At 37.1% G+C, this 19,935-nt stretch overlaps 1 protein-coding gene across 1 annotated transcript in view; it reads left to right on the top strand.

Annotated features, from left to right (window-relative positions):
* Positions 1-13,445: 13,445 nt before the first annotated feature.
* The window catches only part of LOC101843125 (UDP-glucuronosyltransferase 2B17-like), a 28,142-nt gene continuing 21,652 nt past the window's right edge, over positions 13,446-19,935 (top strand). The window contains exons 1-3 of the mRNA XM_040747305.1: positions 13,446-14,172; positions 15,627-15,775; positions 17,109-17,240. Of these exons, the coding sequence (XP_040603239.1) occupies positions 13,446-14,172; positions 15,627-15,775; positions 17,109-17,240 (1,008 nt within the window). The remainder of the gene's footprint in view (positions 14,173-15,626; positions 15,776-17,108; positions 17,241-19,935) is intronic.

Here is a 19,935-nt window from a genome sequence, read left to right as displayed (position 1 = left end):
GGCACTAGTGGGATTTTCAGAGATCTACATGGATGACAACAAATGGCAAACTAAGCAATAGTGGAGACATCACCTTAAATGCACATACCTGATAATGAGCTTGATGACTTCCCTATATTCCATCCTAGAACTGTCATCCAGGGACTAATGGAGGAAGAGGCAGTCACCCATAGCTAAACACAGAATTGAACTCCTACAACCCAGTGAAAGAGAGGGAGGAATGATGAACAAAGGAGTCAAGACTGGGCTAGTGAAACCCACAGAAACAGCTGACCTGAACAAGGGTGAACTCTTTTACACCTGTCTGATGGCTGGGAGACCAGCATGGGACTGATCCAGACCCCCTCAATGTGGGTGTCAATGAGAAGGCATGGACAATATTTGGTGGTGGATTGGTGTTTGTCCCAGGCGTACAGGTGGATTTTGGTTGCCCCTCTCACAGTGAGGGAAGCTCTCTCAGCCTGATCTCTTGAGAAAGGACCTGGTCTCTGCCTTGGATGAAATGGCACACTCTGGGGATCCCCCATGGATGCTCTCACCCTCCCTGGTGAATAAAGTGGGATTGGGTGGGGGCCTGGGTGAGCTGGTGGGGATAATAAGGAGAAGGAAAGGGAAAGGGAGCTGGGGTTGACATCTAAAGCACGTTTGAAATAATAAAAAAACATTGGTGAAATAGTTTATTTGTTCTAAGACTTGTCAGGTAGACTACTAGGGTCTCATATGTATAGGAGCATACAATATGTAAATAACAGAAAATGTCTTTATTTTCTAGTTGTATCCATTTTATTTCTTTCTCTTATATTATTGCTCAAGCTAATATTTCAAGGACTGTGTTAAATACTCAGAGACAAATTGATCCATGTCTTTTTTCCTTTTTTATTTAAATTAAAAGCAAGTTTCTTTTAAATGTCACTCCCGGTTCTGCCTACCTACCCTTCTCCTCTGTCCTTCTCTGAACTCCTATCCCATCCCCTTTCTGTACCCCAGGGAGAGTGATCCATATCTTTATGTCTGATATCAGTGGTAGTGCTTGTATTTTGCCCATTTAGTGTAATGTTAACCATAAACTTTATATATCCTTTCCTATATTCCTTTAATTCAGTTTCTTATATTTCTTCAGTTCACAACACTGGGCAACACAGTATTCACAACAACCTCATGATTCTCTGCCTCTTAAAACTTTTATGCTCCCTTTGCTACAAGACATCCTGAGCTTTAGTTGCAGGAGTATTTTGATGATGTATTCACTGGGACTGGGCTCCAAAACTCTGCAATTTCCCTGGTTGTGGTTTTTTTAGTGGCCTGTCTGTTGCAAAGAGAAACATCATTGATGAGGAGTGAAGACTGCATTTGTCTGCAGGTATACAGGTATCAAGAGGGAAACCAGGCCTGGAATTGAAAACCTTGCTAATAACTTAGCTAGTGACTTCATGACTATTGGAGGAGAATATACAACCATTAATTTACAATGGCATTTATTTTTCATCACCTGTTGGTTAATTTTAATATTTTATATTGATTTGGTATATTGCAAAATTAATTTCCTTCTGGGTAAGTATTCCAATTTTTTTCTTTTCAGATATAAATAGAATGCTATGATATTATCTAGAATCCACCATGGACATCAAGCAAAGAACCAGGGTGGAGTGATTTTCTGGATTCTGGATGGAGTTTGTCATGAGAAACAAAGGAGCTAAGTACCTTCAGGTGACAACACAGAGCCTCAGCTAGGTTCAGCACCACTCTAGATGTGTTTGGTTTCCTAATGGCCAATTCGGTGCCTGTGACATCCAGTATAACAAAATGTTGCCTATTTAAAATAGTGCTGGAAGCTCATTCAAATTGAAAAGAAAGAAATGAAGTGCTTATTATCAGGCAATCCTGTTCAGCTTTGATACCTGATTTTTTTTCTGAGACAACACATTTCAGAAACAACATGTCAAGTCTAATTTGTCTAAAAAATATTCACTACCTCTCCTTAAAGAATGTGTTATTGGAAACTAAAAGACAATTACTTTGAAAATGTCTATAGAAACATGTATATTTGTTTTGTTTTGTTTTGTTAATTAGTTCTTTGAGAATTTTGAAACATGTTTTGATCATATTCAATCTCCATCCCCAAATTTTCCTACACCAAGCCCTGTCCTTTCCATCCAACTTTCTGTGTTCCCACCCCTATTATGGCAATGTACTACACACCTATTCTTACATGTGTGGCTGTCTGCTAGAGTTTGGTTGAATACTCAGGGGCTACACTTTTAGAGAAAACTGACCCTTCCCCTCCCAGTAGCTAAGAATTGCCAATAGCTTCTTGGTTAGGGTTGGAATTGTATGCCCAATACAATCTAGGTGCTGAAATTCAGTCTGGTTTTGTCACAAGTCTTGTGCATGGTATCACAAATTCTCTGAGTTTGTATGTGCTGTCATGATGTATCCATAAAACACTGTTTCCTTGTACTCACCCATTGCTTTATACTCTTTCAATCTCTTCTTCCACAATGATCCTTGAGCCGTTGGTGGAAAGTTTCAGGATATGTGCTTCATTTAGGACTGGATATTCCATGGTAGCTTATTCTATGAACCTTGTCCAGTTGTAGGTCTCTGTTTTGATTTTATCTACTACAAACAGAAGTTTCTCTGAGAATAACTGTCATTGAGTATTAACCCTAAGCGGTCTGTGCTTTCCAGCCACCAGACTCATGAGCAAAATATAGCATTTTCTCATGCATTGTAACATGCCACAAGTATTTTGTTATATAAATTTTAAAAAAGGAATTTACAAAATGATGAAGCTTGTTTTGAACAATTGAAATGAAATTTTATAATGCTGTGTGCTTACTGTGAAACACTGAACTGTAACTTTTGAATAGATAAATTGTATGCTATGTTCATTTTATATCATCAAAATTGTAAGTATATTTTAAACTGACAGATAAATTTTGACACAGCTACATGTTCTTTTGCAATGGGAGCGTTTTCTCCATCTAGTCTGGGTTCTACTTCTCAGGTTCTTTCTCTGCCCAGGGGACCCCACAGCCACTTAATGAAATAACTACTGTGGGTCATAATATCAGTTACAGTTGTTTAGTCAATGGCTTAGGTTTCTTACTGGCTAGCTCTGTCTTAATTCTTAACCAATTCTATGGCCTTGGCTTACCAGTGGTGTACTGGCATCTTGACTCCCCAGCAGTTACATGGTGTTTCATTGACTCTGCCTGCTACCTCTATCCCTGTTCAGATTTCCTGCCTGATTTTATTCTGTTGAGCCACTGGCTGAAGCAGCTTTATTCCACAGCTAATAAGAGAAATGTATAGTCACAGCAAACAAAAGGACATTCCCCATCAGTCCATTTTTAAGAAAATCAGGACATGAACTCAAACATGCTAGGAACCTGGAGACAGGAGCTGACACAGAGGCTATGGAGGAGTGCTGCTTACTGGCTTGTTCATCATGGTTTGCTCAGCCTGGTCTTACAGGGACCAGGACCACAAGCACATGAATTGCATGACTCACAGTGGGCTGGTCTTTCTCCCATCAAAAAAATTTATTAAGAAAATGCCTTATACCTGGATCTTGAGTGATGCGGAAGTCCTGTTTATATGTCAATAAAGCACTGTTGGCCAATAGGGAAGCAAGACAGGTGGGACTAGGAATCCAGGAGGACTCTGGGAAGGAGAAACACAGAGAGACATCATGTAGCTGCTATAGGGGTAAGAATTCTGGATCATTTTCTCCAGTAAGAGATATACTTAGGTTAACAATTATGGAGTAATTACTTAAGTCAGAGCTAGCCAGTAAGAAACAAGCCAGGCCAACAGCTTCATAATTAATACAGCGTCTTGTGTGTTATTGAGTACTACAATGTGGCAGAGGCCAGGTGACTGATGGGGAAAAAAACCAAAGCAGCTGGCAAGGAAAAGGCTTCACTCAACACTTAAGGAGGCATTTTCTCAGTTGATGTTCTTCCTTTCAAATAACTCTAATTTGTGTGTCAAGTTGACAAAAGTCTAGCCAGTACATGGGTATATTTTGCTGGAAGGAAATCATGACTAGTGCAGGAAACCTAGCCAGCAGCTTCTGGTTAGCGACATTATTGAGTTTAGGTGGAAAAATCCACAATTTCCACTTTGCCAGATCAACATAATTCCTTACTACATTCTAAACCTTATCCTTATAACCATAAGTAAATGCATTTTTAGTCAATGTTCTATTGTGAACAGTCACTATGATCATAGTAATTCCTATAAAGCAAAGAATTTAATTAGTGTATCTTACAGTTCAGAAGTTAGATCATTGTCATTGTGGCAGAAAGCATGTTGGCATGCAGTCAGACATGGTGCTAAAGAGGTAACTGAGAGTTTTGCATCTATATTCATAGATAATAGGAAGAGAGAGAAACTGGACCTGGCTTGAAAGCCCACCCCCAGGAATACACTTCCTCCAACAAGGCCACAGCTACGTTAAATGCAGAAGCCCCAAAGTACAATTCCCTGATGATCAAGTTTTCAATTGTATGGCCTTATGAGGGCCATTCATATCCAAATTACTACAATGTAACTGTCACATTTTATAACAGAGAGTCATCAAAGAAAATCACAACTTGGCATAATGCAAATATCAAAAGATCAGAAATCCCTGCCCCAGTAAATACATCTATATTACACTTCCTATAAATACTGTTCAAGGAATATGATGAAAGAGTGGGCAGCATGACTGTAAGAGTCAGAATAACAGGGCATGAAATATATGGTAAAACAGGCTCTCCCATAATTTCCTGTATATGTAAGCCTGAAACCATGGAAATATCAATTGGCATACTAATATGGGGGGGGATTTTGCTTGTTCACCACTGACTCTAAGAAGCCATGAAACAACATTTCTACCTCAACTTCTCTGTATTTTCTACTTTCCCTTCCATATCAGAGTCTAGTGAAGAAACGAATGTTCTCTTTGATAGCGCCTAAATCTTTATTAGTCCTGTAGCTAGATAGACTCTCTCTCTCTCTCTCTCTCTCTCTCTCTCTCTCTCTCTCTCTCTCTCTCTCTCTCTCCTCGTCTCCATCTCTCTCTGTCTCTGTCTCTCTCTCATTCAATTGTAGTGATACTCTCCTTATAAAATAAAGTTCTTTATAGGCCAGCATACAACAACAGGCACACAAACAACTCTCCTAGAATAATCCTTGATTTTATGTGTATCTATCCTTCTTTGGACTAAAATTACATAAATGGTTATTCCCAGAAGCAAGAGAACAAATATCTTTTAAGGTCAGAGAAGGTATTGATGAAAAACCAAACTAGCAATTCTACTCTGCTGTGGCAATATGACTCAAGGAATGTTCTGTTCCACAACATTTGGCTCGTCTTACATGAGATAGAAACACTGAATTTTTCTTTTAACAGTGTGATTGGACTTAAAGTAAAGAGCCACAGTCTAACTCCAAAGCCAGCTTTGATTTTTAAATGAATCAAAACTACCACTATACTGGGAAGTAAGTAGATGCAGGTGTTTAGTTACTCAAATTTTACCTTGTATTAGATATTGGTACCATAAGTTAGATTCTTTTTTTTTCTTGGTCATCCTTTCTGGATAGCTATCCTTTCTTCTTTAGGCACCTAGATGTCCAATATCTTTTAGCTTCTTGAAGATGAATATTTTTTCATGCAAAAATAAGACCAGAATCTTGCTCCAGCCTTCACAAGGCTTCCACACAACTTGTGGAATTTAATTTGGTGGATAAGCTATCATTTCTCCTCATCAAAATGCTTCTCGTGTTCAAATCAACTCTTGATTAGTTTTAATGTAATAATTCTTATTATTTTCACTAAAGACAGTCACTAAATTTAATCTATAAAAGAAATATTCCTAGAAATAGAATTGTATCTACTGTTGATATGACAACTTTGATGATCCTCCATTGAAGGCCTCATGCTCTCTAAAGAGTAGAAGGTGTGGGATGGGAAGATGGTGTAGGGAGTAGGAAGGTGATAGGGAGAGAGAAATGAGATTAGTATGCAAAATAAGATTGGTTTTAATCTAAATTTAAAAATTAAAAGTAAAAACAGAATTATATCCCATTATTTAACAAAACAAAGTACTACTCTTTAATTTAAATTACTAAGACCATCCATAACAACTTTTCAAAGTCCAAAGTTTGACTCAACATTATAGAAATATTTTGTTACCTGGGGTGTTTCCTACTTCCAGTAAAGAGAAACTTATAGTGTTTGAGAAAAAGTGGGGTAAGTAGACAAAACAATGAATCACAATCTATTATGGCAATAGTTAGCAACAATACTGTCCTACTGTGGATATATAAATGAAGTACTGTTGGGCAATAGGGAAGGAAGGTAGGTGGGACTAGGAGTCAAGGAAGATTCTGGGAAATATAGTCAAGTGGACATGTGATCCCAGGAAGAGAGGACACATGAGGCTGCATCCTAGTAAAGATAAGAACTTATAAACTATGTATTATACAATATAACCAAACTTATGAGACATTTTGAAGGCAGTACGAGGAGGAAAGTTAATAGCAATAAGTGTACATATGAAAAAACTGGAGAATAGTCACACTAAGGAATTAACAGCACAACTGAATGCTCTAGAACAAACTCATCCAGGAGGAGTAGACACAGGAAATAATCAAACTGAGTGCTGAATTCAGTAAATTTTAAACAAAGACAAAAATATAAAGAATCAGTGTAACAAAGAATTGGTTCTTCGAGAAAATCAACAAGATAGACAAACCTCTGTCCAAACTAACTGAAAGGCAGAAAGAGAACATGCAAATCAACAAAATCAGGAATGAAAAGGTGGGCATAACAACGAACATTGAGGAAATTCAGAGAATTTTCAGATCATACTTTGAAAACCTGTACTTCCCAAAATTTGAAAATTTGAAGGAAAATTTCTGGACAGATATCACTTAAATGAAATCAAGAGAAGATAAACAATCTAAACACACCAATTGCCATAATGAAAAAGAAGCAGTCATCAAAATTCTTCCAGGCAAAGAAAGCCAAGGTCCAGATGACTTCAGTACACAATTGTACCAGAAATTTAAAGAAGAGCTAATTCCAATACTCCTCAAAGTGTTCCACACAATAGAAGCAGGCGGTTTGTTGCCAAACTCTTTTTTATGAAGCTACAATTTCCTTAATACTTAAGTAATACAAGACACAACTAAGAAATAGAACTACAGACCAATATCCCTCATAAACATTGATGCAAAACTGCTCTATAAAATACTAGCAAATTGAATCCAAGAACACATCAGAAAAATCATCTACCATGATCAAGTAGGCTTCATCCCAGGGATACAGGGATGGTTCAACATATGAAAATCAGTGTAATTTGCCATATAAACAAACTGCAAAATAAAAACACTTGATCCTCTCAACTGATGCATAAATAGCCTTTGGCAAAATCCAATACCCTTAAATGATAAAGGTCCTGGAGAGGTCAGGGATAGCAGGAACATAGCTGTACATAATAAAAGCAATATACAGTAAACCAACAGCTAACATCGAACTAAATGGAGAGAAACTCAAAAAATTCCTCTAAAATCAGGAACAAGACAAGCTGTTCTCTGTCTGTCTCCATATGTCTTCAATATCGTACTTGAAGCACTAGCTAGAGAATTAGACAAGAAAAGGAGATCAAGAAGATTCAAATTGGAAAAGAAGAAATCAAACTTTCACTATTTGCAGATGATAGTTTACATAAGTGACTGGAAAAACTATACAAGGCAACTCCTGTAGCTGTTGAACACCTTCAGCAAAGTGGCAGGATAAAAGTTAACTCAAGAAAGTCATTAGACCTATTATATACAGACAATAAATAGGCTGAGAAAGATATCAGAGAAACATCACTGTTTACACTAGCCCCAAACAACATAAGATATTTGGGGATAACACTAACCAAACAAATGAAACACATGTCCAGCAAGAATTTGAGTCTTTAAAGAAAGAAATTAAAGAGGATACTAGAAATTGGAAAGATCTCCCATGCTCTTGGATTGGTTGGATTAGCATAGTAAAAGTGGCAATCTTGCCAAAAGCAATCTACAGATTCAATGCAATCCCCATCAACATACAGCCACAATTCTTCACAGACCTTGAAAGAACAATACTCAGATACTCAGCTTTATGTGGAAAAAACAAAAGAGCCAGACTAGCCAAAACAGCCTTGTACAATGAAGGAACTTCAGGGGAATCACCATCCCTGACTTCATGATTTATTATAGAGCTGTAGTCCTGAAAATAGTTTGATATTAGCACAAAAATAGACATGTAGACCAATGGAATCAAATTGAAAACCCTGATACTAACACACACACCTACTAACACATCCTTTTTGACAGTGGAGATAAAATTACACATTGGGAAAAAGACATCATCTTCAAAAAATGGTGCTGTGTATAACTGGATGCTGGCATGTAGAAGACTAAAAATAGATCATGTCAATTGCCATGCACAAAACTTAAATCCAAATGGATCAAAGACCTCAAAATAAATTTCACCACACAGAAACTCTCAGAAGAGAAAGTGGGAGGTACCCTTGAAAGAATTGGTATAGGAGACTGCTTCCTGAACATAACACCAGTAGCACAGATACTGAGATCGACAGCTAATAAATGGGACCCCTGAAACAGAAGATTTTGTAAGGCAAAGGACACAGAAAACAAGGCAGGAAGACAGCCCACAAAATGGGAAATATATTGACTAACCACACATCTGACAGATGGCTGATCTCCAAAATTTACAAGGAACTATCATATCATATTCAAATAGTGAATTTTTTCCTCTTGCTTTCCGATGTTTATCTCATTGATCTCCTTTTATTGTCTTATTGCTCTAGCTAGAATTTCAAGTATAATAATGAAGAGGTATGGAGAGATTTTAGAGGAATTGCATTGAGTTTCTCTCCATTCAGCTTGATATTGGCTGTTGGTTTGCTGTATATAGCTTTTATTATGTTTAGGTATGTTCCTGTTATCCCAGCTCTCTCCAAGACCTTTGTCATGAAGGGGTGATAGATATTTTTCAAAGGCTTTTTCAGTATCTAGTGAGATGATCATATAATTTTTGTTTCTCTGTTTTATGGTGGATTACATTGATGGATTTTTGTATGTTGAACCATCCCTGCATCCATGGGATGAAAACTACTTTATCATGGTGGATGATTTTTCTGGTGTGTTCTTGTATCTGATTTTCCAGTATTGTATTGAGTATTTTTGCTTCAGTGTTCATGAGGGATATTGGTCTGAGGTTCTCTTTCTTAGTTGTGTCTCTGTGTGGCTTGTGTATTAATGTTACTGAAGCCTCATAAAAAGAGTTTGGCAAAGACCCTTCTGCTACTATTACATGAGTACTTTGAGAAGAATTGTCATAAGCTCTTCTTTGAACTTCTGGTAGAATTTTGCACTGAGGTCATGGGCCCCTGGGCTTTTTTTGGTTGGTAGACTTTTGATGATTGCTTCTATTGCTTTAGGTGTTATAGGTCTATTTAATTTTCTTATCTGTTCTTGATTTAATTTTTGTAAGTGACACATATCCAGAAAATTGTCCATTTCTTTTAAATTTTTGAATTTTGTAGAGTAAAGGTTTTCAAAACATGACCTGCAAAACAAAAAATGACAGAGAGAATATCAGGCATTGAAGATATGTTAAAGAAAATTGTAACAGGAAAAATCAATGATCCAGAGACCACTATTGCAGTTCAAGATGAAAATCAAAAAAGTAAATCAAATGACCACTAGCTTCTTACATCTACCTCAGGATGAATGGGCTGATACAGTCTCCATTAGCTCTCATCTAGTCTCAGATTGTAGCCTCCCTTCAGCATCACTAGAGAAGCTTTTCTAGTTGGTTGTTGCCTTCTTTTTGTATTACACAAAAAGGAGAATACTAGTGATATGCTATTTATTATTTACTAAAGCTTCACAGAGGAGTCATAAAAGCAATGTCAGTTTCAAGCTATAGAGATCAGGCAGTGGTGATGCACAAGTCAGAAGCTAGGAGGTGGTAGCATGCACCTTTAATCCTACAACCCAGGAATAAAAGTTAGACAGATATCTGTGAGTCCAAGACCACCTAGGTCTACACAAGAGTAAATCAGTCCAAAAGAGAATTATAGCTAGCACCTTTAATCCCAGCATTAGGAAAGTACATAAGACAGAAGCAAGGTCTCAGAGAGGCATTTGTTCTCCAGCCACACTAAGGAGAGGCAGCAGTTTGAGACTCAGTGAAGAGCCTCATGTTCATATGTTTGTTTGAGCTAAATAGTCTTTATATTTTAATTAAGGAATTTGACCTGTTAAGTCAAAGAGTTTCTGTCCTTTCTGGTCCCTCCAACCTTCAGTCATAAATAAACTCACTGACGCTCATATTAATTATAAACTGTTTGGCCTATGGCTCAGACATCTTACTGGCTACTTCCCTCTTAATTATTAACCCACTTCTACTAATCTAAGTATTTCTGTGTAGTCTTGGATTACCAATAATGCTCAGAACTGTTAATCCTTCAGTGGCTTACATGGCATCTCTCTGGCAGTATTCTTTGCTTCCCTCTGCCCAGAATTCTCCTTGTTTGGTAGCCCCACCTATCTTTTTGCAAGGCTACTGGACAATCAGTGTTTTATTAATCAACCAGTAAGAGAAACATATATTCATACCATAAAGAAGGACCTCCCCACTGTCTCCTCTTTTCTGTTTCAATTAATGGAAGATTTTAATTTTATCATAGTAAAATTATATATCAAAGTTTACAAGCAAGAGTTATAGTTATGATATTTACTTCTTTAGCATTTAGTAAAATTTAAAGATAATACTCTATCATCTATCCTGTCTTTGTGAGTTTCAAGTTTTATATGTAACATAGTGGACATACAATTCTAATATTGTTCGAGGTATTGTACCTAGATAGTTTATTTTTCAATATTATACAAATCTCTAGTCCTTGAAAGTTATTATTATCAACTATTGAGATAATAAGGAAATGTAGTTTAGTAACTAGTCAACTGTTACAATCAAACTTGTAGTCACATTGGGTGTGCTTACAAGGTCACACAGATAATGTAGAAAGACAAAACATGTCTAAACACTTTAGAGATCTACAAAATATGACATTTAACATGTGTTAATAACATAGGATTTTTTTACGACAGTGAGGCATGTCTGCATGTCTGCTCCTGGCAACACCAATCTATGTCAGAGAAGATGATTGGCATGGAATAAACTCCACTTGGAGTTTACTTTGTTTGTGACAAAAGTAAGCCATAGGGTGAGAAAGTGGTCTTATCTCAACTACTGACAGTATGCTGTCCAAATTAGACACACAGGATATCAAAAAGAGTGACTTGGCAAGACATGAAGGTCTAGTCTGTCAGATTATCCGTGTTCACAGAAACGCCTGTCAGATATGCTAGGCCTATGTGCTGACATTGGATGCCCCATGTTGCAGAGCAATCTTGGGTGACTGTCCAGATATCCAGCTGTTTCTGACATTTCTCATATTTTTTAGGAGTTACTTGCACACACTTCCTGTTTACTCAGTCAATATTATCTCCTTCTCGGGTCTTTGAGGGAGTTTAAGACTAGATAGTATAGTTATAGTTTTCCTTGTTTACCAGACTCAGAAGATGTGTCTGTAAGAAACTTACAGAAGATGTGCTAAGTGTAATAGGCTTGAAAGACATTAAAGGATAATTTGATATTGCAAATTAGAATAGAAAGTAAGACTAGATTATGGAGTATTTTCTCAGAAATGCCTAATGATAATGGATGAGACATTGTTAATGTACTTACTGCCTGTATATATTATATACACTTGTTGTATTTAATGTATATATTTCTTATGTTAGTTATAAACTTTATTAAAAATTTTAGCAAAAGGGAGATATGTAGTGATACCTTGCTTGTATAAATAAGCCCATCTTTATAGTCAGAGAATGGAGCATGTCACTAGATAACAATAAAGGTCTGTAGGTCTGTAGAGATCAACAGGAAATGAGGTGGCTGGTCAGAAAGAGGGTATAAGCAGGAAGAAACAGGAACTCACTTGCTTGTCTGCTGAGACACTAAGGAGGTAAGGTGTGGCAGTGGTTTACTCCTTCTTTCTGATCTCTCAGCATTTTCCTCTACATTTAACTCTAGGTTTTTATTACTTAGACCAATTAATATCTTATTTATACTTAACCTACAATCATATTAATTATAATTAAATAAATCACAATGTCCTTTCACTAATTCTACTTCTTGTTTGAGTATCTAGTGTTTCTTCATTTTTATTATTCAGTTTTGTGAATTGAGGGTTTTCTCATTGCTATGCTACTTTGTAAAAGCACAACTGAATGAAATATTTGGGTATGTCTAAAAGGGAATTTCCAGGAAGAATTAACGTGTCTGTTATTCATGATGTGGGGTGTCCATGCAACATGTTCCCATCATATAAAACCCTATAGACCTTAGTAGCACTGATGGATATTACTTCTTCAAATCATGAGAAAATACATCTATAATACTACAATTTGGTTTTGGTGAAGGAATGGTCAAGGTGATGATAAACTGGCTTTTAAAATAAAATAATTTATTGGGAAATGCCTCTTAAAATGTTTTGACAATGTATAGATTTGGCCGAACTTCAGGGCACACAAGAAGATATAGAAAAATTGCCTGTCCTTCATGAGCAATCTTACAGAGATTGGTGACCTCAAAAATGGTGGCCATGGTGTTTCCATGAGAGGAGGATACATAGATGCATATACTCACCTACTTCCCTGAGCCTTTGGGACTAAGATTACCATAACAAGATATTCAGCTATTTCTCTGTTTTATGACAGACCAGTGGACAGATTAGTTGAACCAACAGACTGCCTTAGCTGATGGTATCATTCAGGTCAGTTTGTTCAACTGTTTCCCTAGGGAGATGTGTAGGAGCAGGCTCTTTGTATATCTGCTTCCCGTGGCTTCTGTCAGTCAAGTAAGTGAGGCACACTGTCAAGCTGTTTTAGAAAGTAAATATGTTAATCAATGTTCTTGCAAAAAGAATCTTGAAAATAATAACTATAAAATACTTATAAGCTGTGAAATTACTACATGTTAGTTTCTGTGTTGAGAAGAAATTGCAGACTAACCTCTAGCTAACCATTATTCTTTTTATTATTCAAATATCTTAGAAAGAGAAGAGTTGTGCAAACAGGTCATTGACTCCTAAGTTTGGTTCATTACAAAACATGTGACATTATGCACCTGAATGCAAATATGAAATAATTAATAATTAATTTACTATTTCCTTTTATCTCATAAGTTCAATGTGGTCATTTAGTATATTTGCTTTGACCAAATCAGGTTATATTTTAACTCATGGCCTTTTTCCTTGTTCAATATAAAGATAAGCAATCACAGAAGGGAACATATTATGAACAGAGGACTTTGATTTTCCAGGATGCCTGCACAGTGGATGTCTCTTCTGCTGCTCCTATTGCAGATGACTTGCTACTTCAGATCTGGGAATTGTGGGAAGGTGTTGGTATGGCCAACGGAATACAGTCACTGGCTGAATCTAAACATAATACTGGATGAACTTACAGAGAGGGGTCATGAAGTGACTGTACTGAGACCTTCAGCCTCCATCTTTCTTGATCCCGAAAAGTCACCTGACCTGAAGTTTGAGAGTTTTCCTACATCTCTCCGTAAAGATGATCTAGATTTAGTTTTCCTAAAGGTTGTGAATATATGGATTTATGAGTTACCAAGAGATACATGTTTATCATACTGGCCTTTACTAGACAATTTGTTTGAGGAGTATTCTATTAGTTACCTAAGCCTTTGTAAAGAAACAGTTTCAAACAAACAGCTGATGACAAAACTACAGAAATCCAAGTTTGATGTCCTTGTCTCGGATGCCATTGCTCCCTGTGGGGAGCTGATAGCTGAACTGCTCCAAATCCCTTTTCTTTACACTCTTCGCTTTACTCCTGGCTTCAAAGTAGAAAAGAACAGTGGAGGATTTATAGTCCCTCCCTCTTATGTACCTATAATTTTGTCAGGATTAGGAGGTCAAATGACATTCATGGAGAGGGTAAGAAATATGATATGTATGCTTTATTTTGACTTTTGGTTCCAGTCACTAAATGAGAAGAAATGGGATCAATTTTACAGTGAAACTTTGGGTAAGTTATGTTTCTTATCTGCAGCTCAGTGACCAAAATTTCACAAGTACTTAAATCTATACTTACATCCATGAAATACAAAGTGAGAGTTGTCTTTTATAGGTGTACTAATGTAATATGATATTAGCTTCCAAACTCACAAACCCTGTAAATCTCATACTATTAACCAACTAGAAGCAGAACAGTTCTGTTACAGGACATTCTGCTGAGATATATAGTTGCACAGAGATTCAAGAAGACTTTTTGAAAGTGATTCTTTTCTCATTTTACTGTTATTTTCATATATTTTAATAAATCACTAGCTCATTAATCAAATCTTGGTTAATGTAGATTAAATGATGGTATATTTTACAATTCTAATATTTATTTAACATTGAAGAAATTATTTTCTCTTGCATATGCCACCTTCTTTACTTAAAATTAAAATGTGGTATGTGAAAACAAGGCCAAAATATTAAGACTCTTTTCTGTTCATGTGGAGTGCCAGAGTTCTGTTAGTAACACCCTCTAGGTACAATGCCTCAAATTTGCCTGTATCTTCAGCTTCAAGGGCCTGCTGCCCTTTTATGGTCCCTGTGGGCACTTGAATAAATTTATCATATACTCACACAGACACACACATATACAAAAAGATAAATCATAAAGTGTTTCCTAAATTCTTCTCTTACGTTTGAAAGATACTATGTTAATTCACAGTCTTAAACATGGAACTGTGGTTGCTACTAACACCTCATTCCTTTATTGTGAACTTTCCTAGCATCCACTCTTTAAACACTACAGAAGCATGGGTACACATGCACTCAGTCTATTCCTTTTGAAGTTGTATTTTTTTAACTTAAAAATATACCATGGTTAAGACTGGCCAAAAATTTCTAATATCATAATTTATGAAAATGCTGTGATTACTTTTATAGGATAAGTGCTATGAAATTTCTTGATATGAAACAAAAATAGAAGTACTAACCAGAATTTCAGCCATTCATAAGCCATATATCTCCTTTGGTAAACATGGAAAAAGGATTAGCTACACACCACAATGATCCAGGGCAAGTCTGGCCAGGCTACACAGCATGGTGTTACTTTTGAAACTGGAATGTGTATTTATAGTTGCACTGTTCCTTTTGTGGATCTGAAGAGGTATAAAATGTGTGTTCATTCATATAATGGTTTAGAGGTCATTATAATAACTATTTTCTCAAATAACAGAGAAAACATCAGGTAATTCTTATCATCTACTTTAAAAAATGAACCCAAGCTAACATTTATGTATATTATTTGAACCACAATTCGTTTGGACATGTAAATTATGTTACATATAAAAGAACATTGGTTTTAAATGTGTATGTTCCACATCAAACAAATTCTTCCATCATTTTAAGAAAATACTTATTTCATAGTCAGATGGCACTCATTTCAACTTTTCAATTTCTCATTTGCTCGTTTTCTCCATATAGGAAGGCACACTACTTTAGCTGAGACAATAGGCAAAGCAGAAATGTGGCTCATTCGCTCCTACTGGGATTTGGAGTTTCCTCGCCCAACCTTACCAAATGTTGACTATGTAGGAGGACTCCACTGCAAACCTGCTAAACCCTTGCCTAAGGTAAATACATTTTTTCAGATCTCTTTTACATTTAATCTCTGGTAAAAGTGGTTCTACATCTTTCATTACATTTTCTACTAATGATAGAGATATAGTGGAAGTGGGATTCAGCATCCGGCTAACTAGGGGATCAATAAACTCAGGAATGAATGGGATAGACCTGGGAAATATTCATATCAGTGAGTTAAATTAAGTCAGTTATAGTACTTGGCTAATTAGCCACTGGGTAAAGTCCTTACTGAACTGCTATGTGGATGTAAGTTTGAATCCCAACACCCATGTAAAAAAAATAGATTGTCCCAACACAGTACTATGATATTAGTACCGATGATGCAGAAAAGGGTTGATACTGAGGGGTTGCTGGCCACTAATCTGTTAAAAATATTGAGATTTATGTTCAGTGGAGAGTCTCAAAAACTATGTTAAAGATTGATGGAGGAAGGCATCAGATTTTAAATTCTTGGCATCCATGTGCTAACACAAAGGCAGGGACCTCACAAGGACCACAATACAAACACACACACACACACATACACACACACACACACACACACTCATAAGCACACATGCACATGTTCACACACACATACACAAACACGTGCACACATGCATGTAAACATATAAACACATGCACAAAACACAAAGAAATTAAGCCAGGTGAACTCATTATTTCAGAAACTTTCAATCATCAAGAGAAAAAATTAAGTAATTGTTTGATATCCAGAGAACCAATACTGATATAATTTATCTCCAACCAGTAAATTATGGAGGTCATCTCTGAAAATGCCCTGTTTAAACACAAAATCAGAAAATTACTGTATGATGTATGTTTGCCATGCAGTTATGATTATTTCACAAAGAACCAAAGCATTTTATGAATTAGAGTAGGAAGTTTGTGTTAACTACTACATATGGACATACTACATCATAGATATTATTTCATCAAACACTAGTTAGTAATGTTAAATGAGTCATAACAAGAGAAAAATAAAATAGCAAGGAAAATATCATTTTTTTCTGTAGGATGAAAATGTGCAAACGAAGCAACAATTTTATGAGTATTTCATATAATATGCTTGCATTCCTGAGTTTTAATTTTGCTGGAGGGAAATATTTAGAATGTTTGTTACACAATGTGTGAGCCCCTCGATAGTGATGCCTGTGAATTTCAAAGTCTTTGGCATGGACATTTTTGTTTTTTCTATGTTTAAATACCACTGTTCTAATAATTCCTGGGAACACTTTAATTTATAGTTTCCTAGTTTTTTCATAAAGGTATAATAAGTGATTTTTCAACAATTGGTATTTGTCATGAAGCAAATTCTTTTCTCAGGAAATGGAAGACTTTGTCCAGAGTTCTGGAGAGCATGGTGTTGTGGTGTTTTCTCTGGGGTCAATGGTCAGCAACATGACAGAAGCAAAGGCCAACACAGTTGCATGGGCCCTTGCCCAGATTCCACAAAAGGTGAGATAAAGTGCTCCATGGGAGGTGACTGTACACTAATTCTGTGAAAGCGCTTGAAAGTTCTGATTTTAGAAATGACTGTGTGGCAGGTAAAGTTTTAAGTAAGCTCAAATTAGTTTTAGAAAATTTAGAAATATATTCACAACATATTCATACAATACTACAGAAGGTGTTTTTGACTGAGAATGACTTGGATATAAGCACTGTGATTACTGTGCACACATTCTGAAATGCTGGCATGATGATGACAGTGCTATCAAGAGTATATATACATGGCCGGGCCTTGGTGGTGAACGCCTTTAATCCCAGCATTTAGGAGGCAGAAGCAGGTAGATCTCTGTGATTTTGAGGACAGCCTTGTCTACAGAGCAAGTTCCAGGACAGCCTCCAAAACAATACAGAGAAACCCTGTCTCAAAAAAACAAAACATGAAAAGAAAAAAGAAAAAAAGAGTATATAGACACTTTTTAAAAATTTGTTGATTATTTAATGTAACTGCATAAATTAGATTTTTTCAGGAGGGATATTTAATATTTCTAGAAGAATAATAGTAAGCAGGTATTGAAAAAGTCTGAAATGTAGCATGATTCTGCATCATAATTTTGGAGTAGGCCTGTACAGTCTGAAAGAGAGGGCCATTTTAAGGAAGTGAGTCCAATGTACACCACTCTCAATCAAAGTACACTTTTGGCTGATTAAGAGAAAGAAAATTAAAAGTTCTGTTCTGCCTTGGCAATAATTGTATAAGAAATGTATAAAGAAAATACAGAGATGGTTGCTTCCCTAACAGTGATGTATGTACCTCCTAAATGAGGAAACACAGGGCTTGCTTGGAACCAGTCAGAGTGAAAGTCCTACCACTCAAGGAAGAAATGTGAATATAAGAAAGAGTCCAAAGGAACCTAAAGTTAAAAGTGACTAAACCTGCTGGGTGGCACACACCTTTAATCCCAGCACTCAGGAGGCAGAGGCAGGCGGATCTCTGTGAGTTCAAGGCTGGCCTGGACCGACAGCCTCGAAAACAATACAGAAAAACCCTGTCTCATAAAAGCCAAAAAATAAAGTGACTAAACCTAATTTTTCTGGTGACTAACTTCATCGGCATACTACAAAGTAATTTTCTTTTTTTATTACTTATTTTTTATTTATTTTTCAGTTTAAATTTAGATAAGAAACAAGGTTGCTTCACAAGTCAGTTCCAGGGCCCTCTTCCTTTCCCTCCCCTCCGCCCGTGCCCTCCCCCCAACCCCCCCCCACTATCCCCTCATTTTCCCAGGGAGGGTGAGGCCCTCCATGGGGGTGTCCATAGTCTGTCATTTCATATAGGGCAGGGCCTAGACCCTTCCCCAAGAGTTCAGGGTGAGAGTGCAACTCACATTGTTGGATGGGAGACCAAAGTCCGTGTGTATACTTGGGATGGGTACTGATCTGCTCCCCAAGGCTCAATAGATTACCTAGGACTCCTCACTGACACTCACATTCAGGGGGTCTTGATCAGTCCCATGCTGGATTCCCAGGCTGATGCCTGGGATTCAAGAGTTAACCTCTGTCAGGTCAGCTGTTTCTGGGGGTTAAACCAGCCCAGTCTTAATCTCTTTGGTCATCAGTCCTCCCTCTCTGTTACTGGATTTCTTGAGTTCAGCTCAGTACTTAACCAAGGGAGTCTGCCTCTTCTTCGATCAGCCACTAAATGAAGTTTCTGTTTCCCAGACTCTCTGGCCATGGGATTGTAGGCTGGCACTCCCCAGATCTATGTCTAAAATCCATATATGAGAGAGTACATGCCATGTTTCTCTTTTTGTGACTGGGTTACCTCACTCAGGATGGTTTCTTCTAGTGTCATCCATTTGCCTGCGGATCTCAGGCAGGATTCCATTGTTTTTTTTCTGCTGAATAGTATTCCATTTTGTAAATGTACCACATTTTCTCTATCCACTCTTCTGTTGAGGGACATCTAGGTTGCGTCCAAGTTCTGGCTATTACAAATAATGCTGCTATGAACATAGTGGAACAGACATCTTTGGTGTATGAATGGGCATCTTTTGGATATATGCCTAAGAGTGGAGTTGCTGCGTCTTGTGGTAGGTTTATTCCCATTTTTCTGAGGAATCGCCATACTGATTTCTAAAGTGGCTGAATCAGTTGGCACTCCCACCAGCAATGGAGGAGTGTCCCCCTCTCCAGCATAAATTGTCGTTGGTGTTTTTGATTTTAGCCATTCTGACAGGAGTGAGATGGTATCTCAGAGTTGTTTTGATTTGCATTTCCCGGATGGCTAAGGATGTTGAGCACTTTCTCAAGTGTCTCTCAGCCATTTTAGACTCCTCTATTGAAACTCTCTATTTAGTTCTGCAGCCCACTTTTTAATTGGGTCCTTTGATGTTTTGGAGACTTGCTCCTTGAGTTCTTTGTAAATTTTGGAGATCAACCCTCTGTCAGATGTGGGGCTAGTGAATATGTTTTCCCATTCTGTGGGCTGAGTTATTGTTTTGTTGACTGTGTCCTTTGCCTTACAGAAGGCAAAGGTCCCATTTATTAATTGTTGATCTCACTGTCTGTGATAGTGGCGTTATGTTCAGGAAGCTGTCTCCTGTACCAATTCATTCAAGGGTACCACCCACTTTCAATGTGGCTGGGTTTTGTGCATGGCGATAAACATGGATGATCCGCATTCTTCTACATGCCAGCCTCCAGT

The sequence above is a fragment of the Mesocricetus auratus genome, unplaced genomic scaffold, assembly GCF_017639785.1.
Source record: "Mesocricetus auratus isolate SY011 unplaced genomic scaffold, BCM_Maur_2.0 Super-Scaffold_100006, whole genome shotgun sequence".
Classification (NCBI taxonomy): domain Eukaryota; kingdom Metazoa; phylum Chordata; class Mammalia; order Rodentia; family Cricetidae; genus Mesocricetus; species Mesocricetus auratus.
Note: the sequence above shows the minus strand (reverse complement) of the source record. Positions and strands in the feature narration are given on the sequence as shown.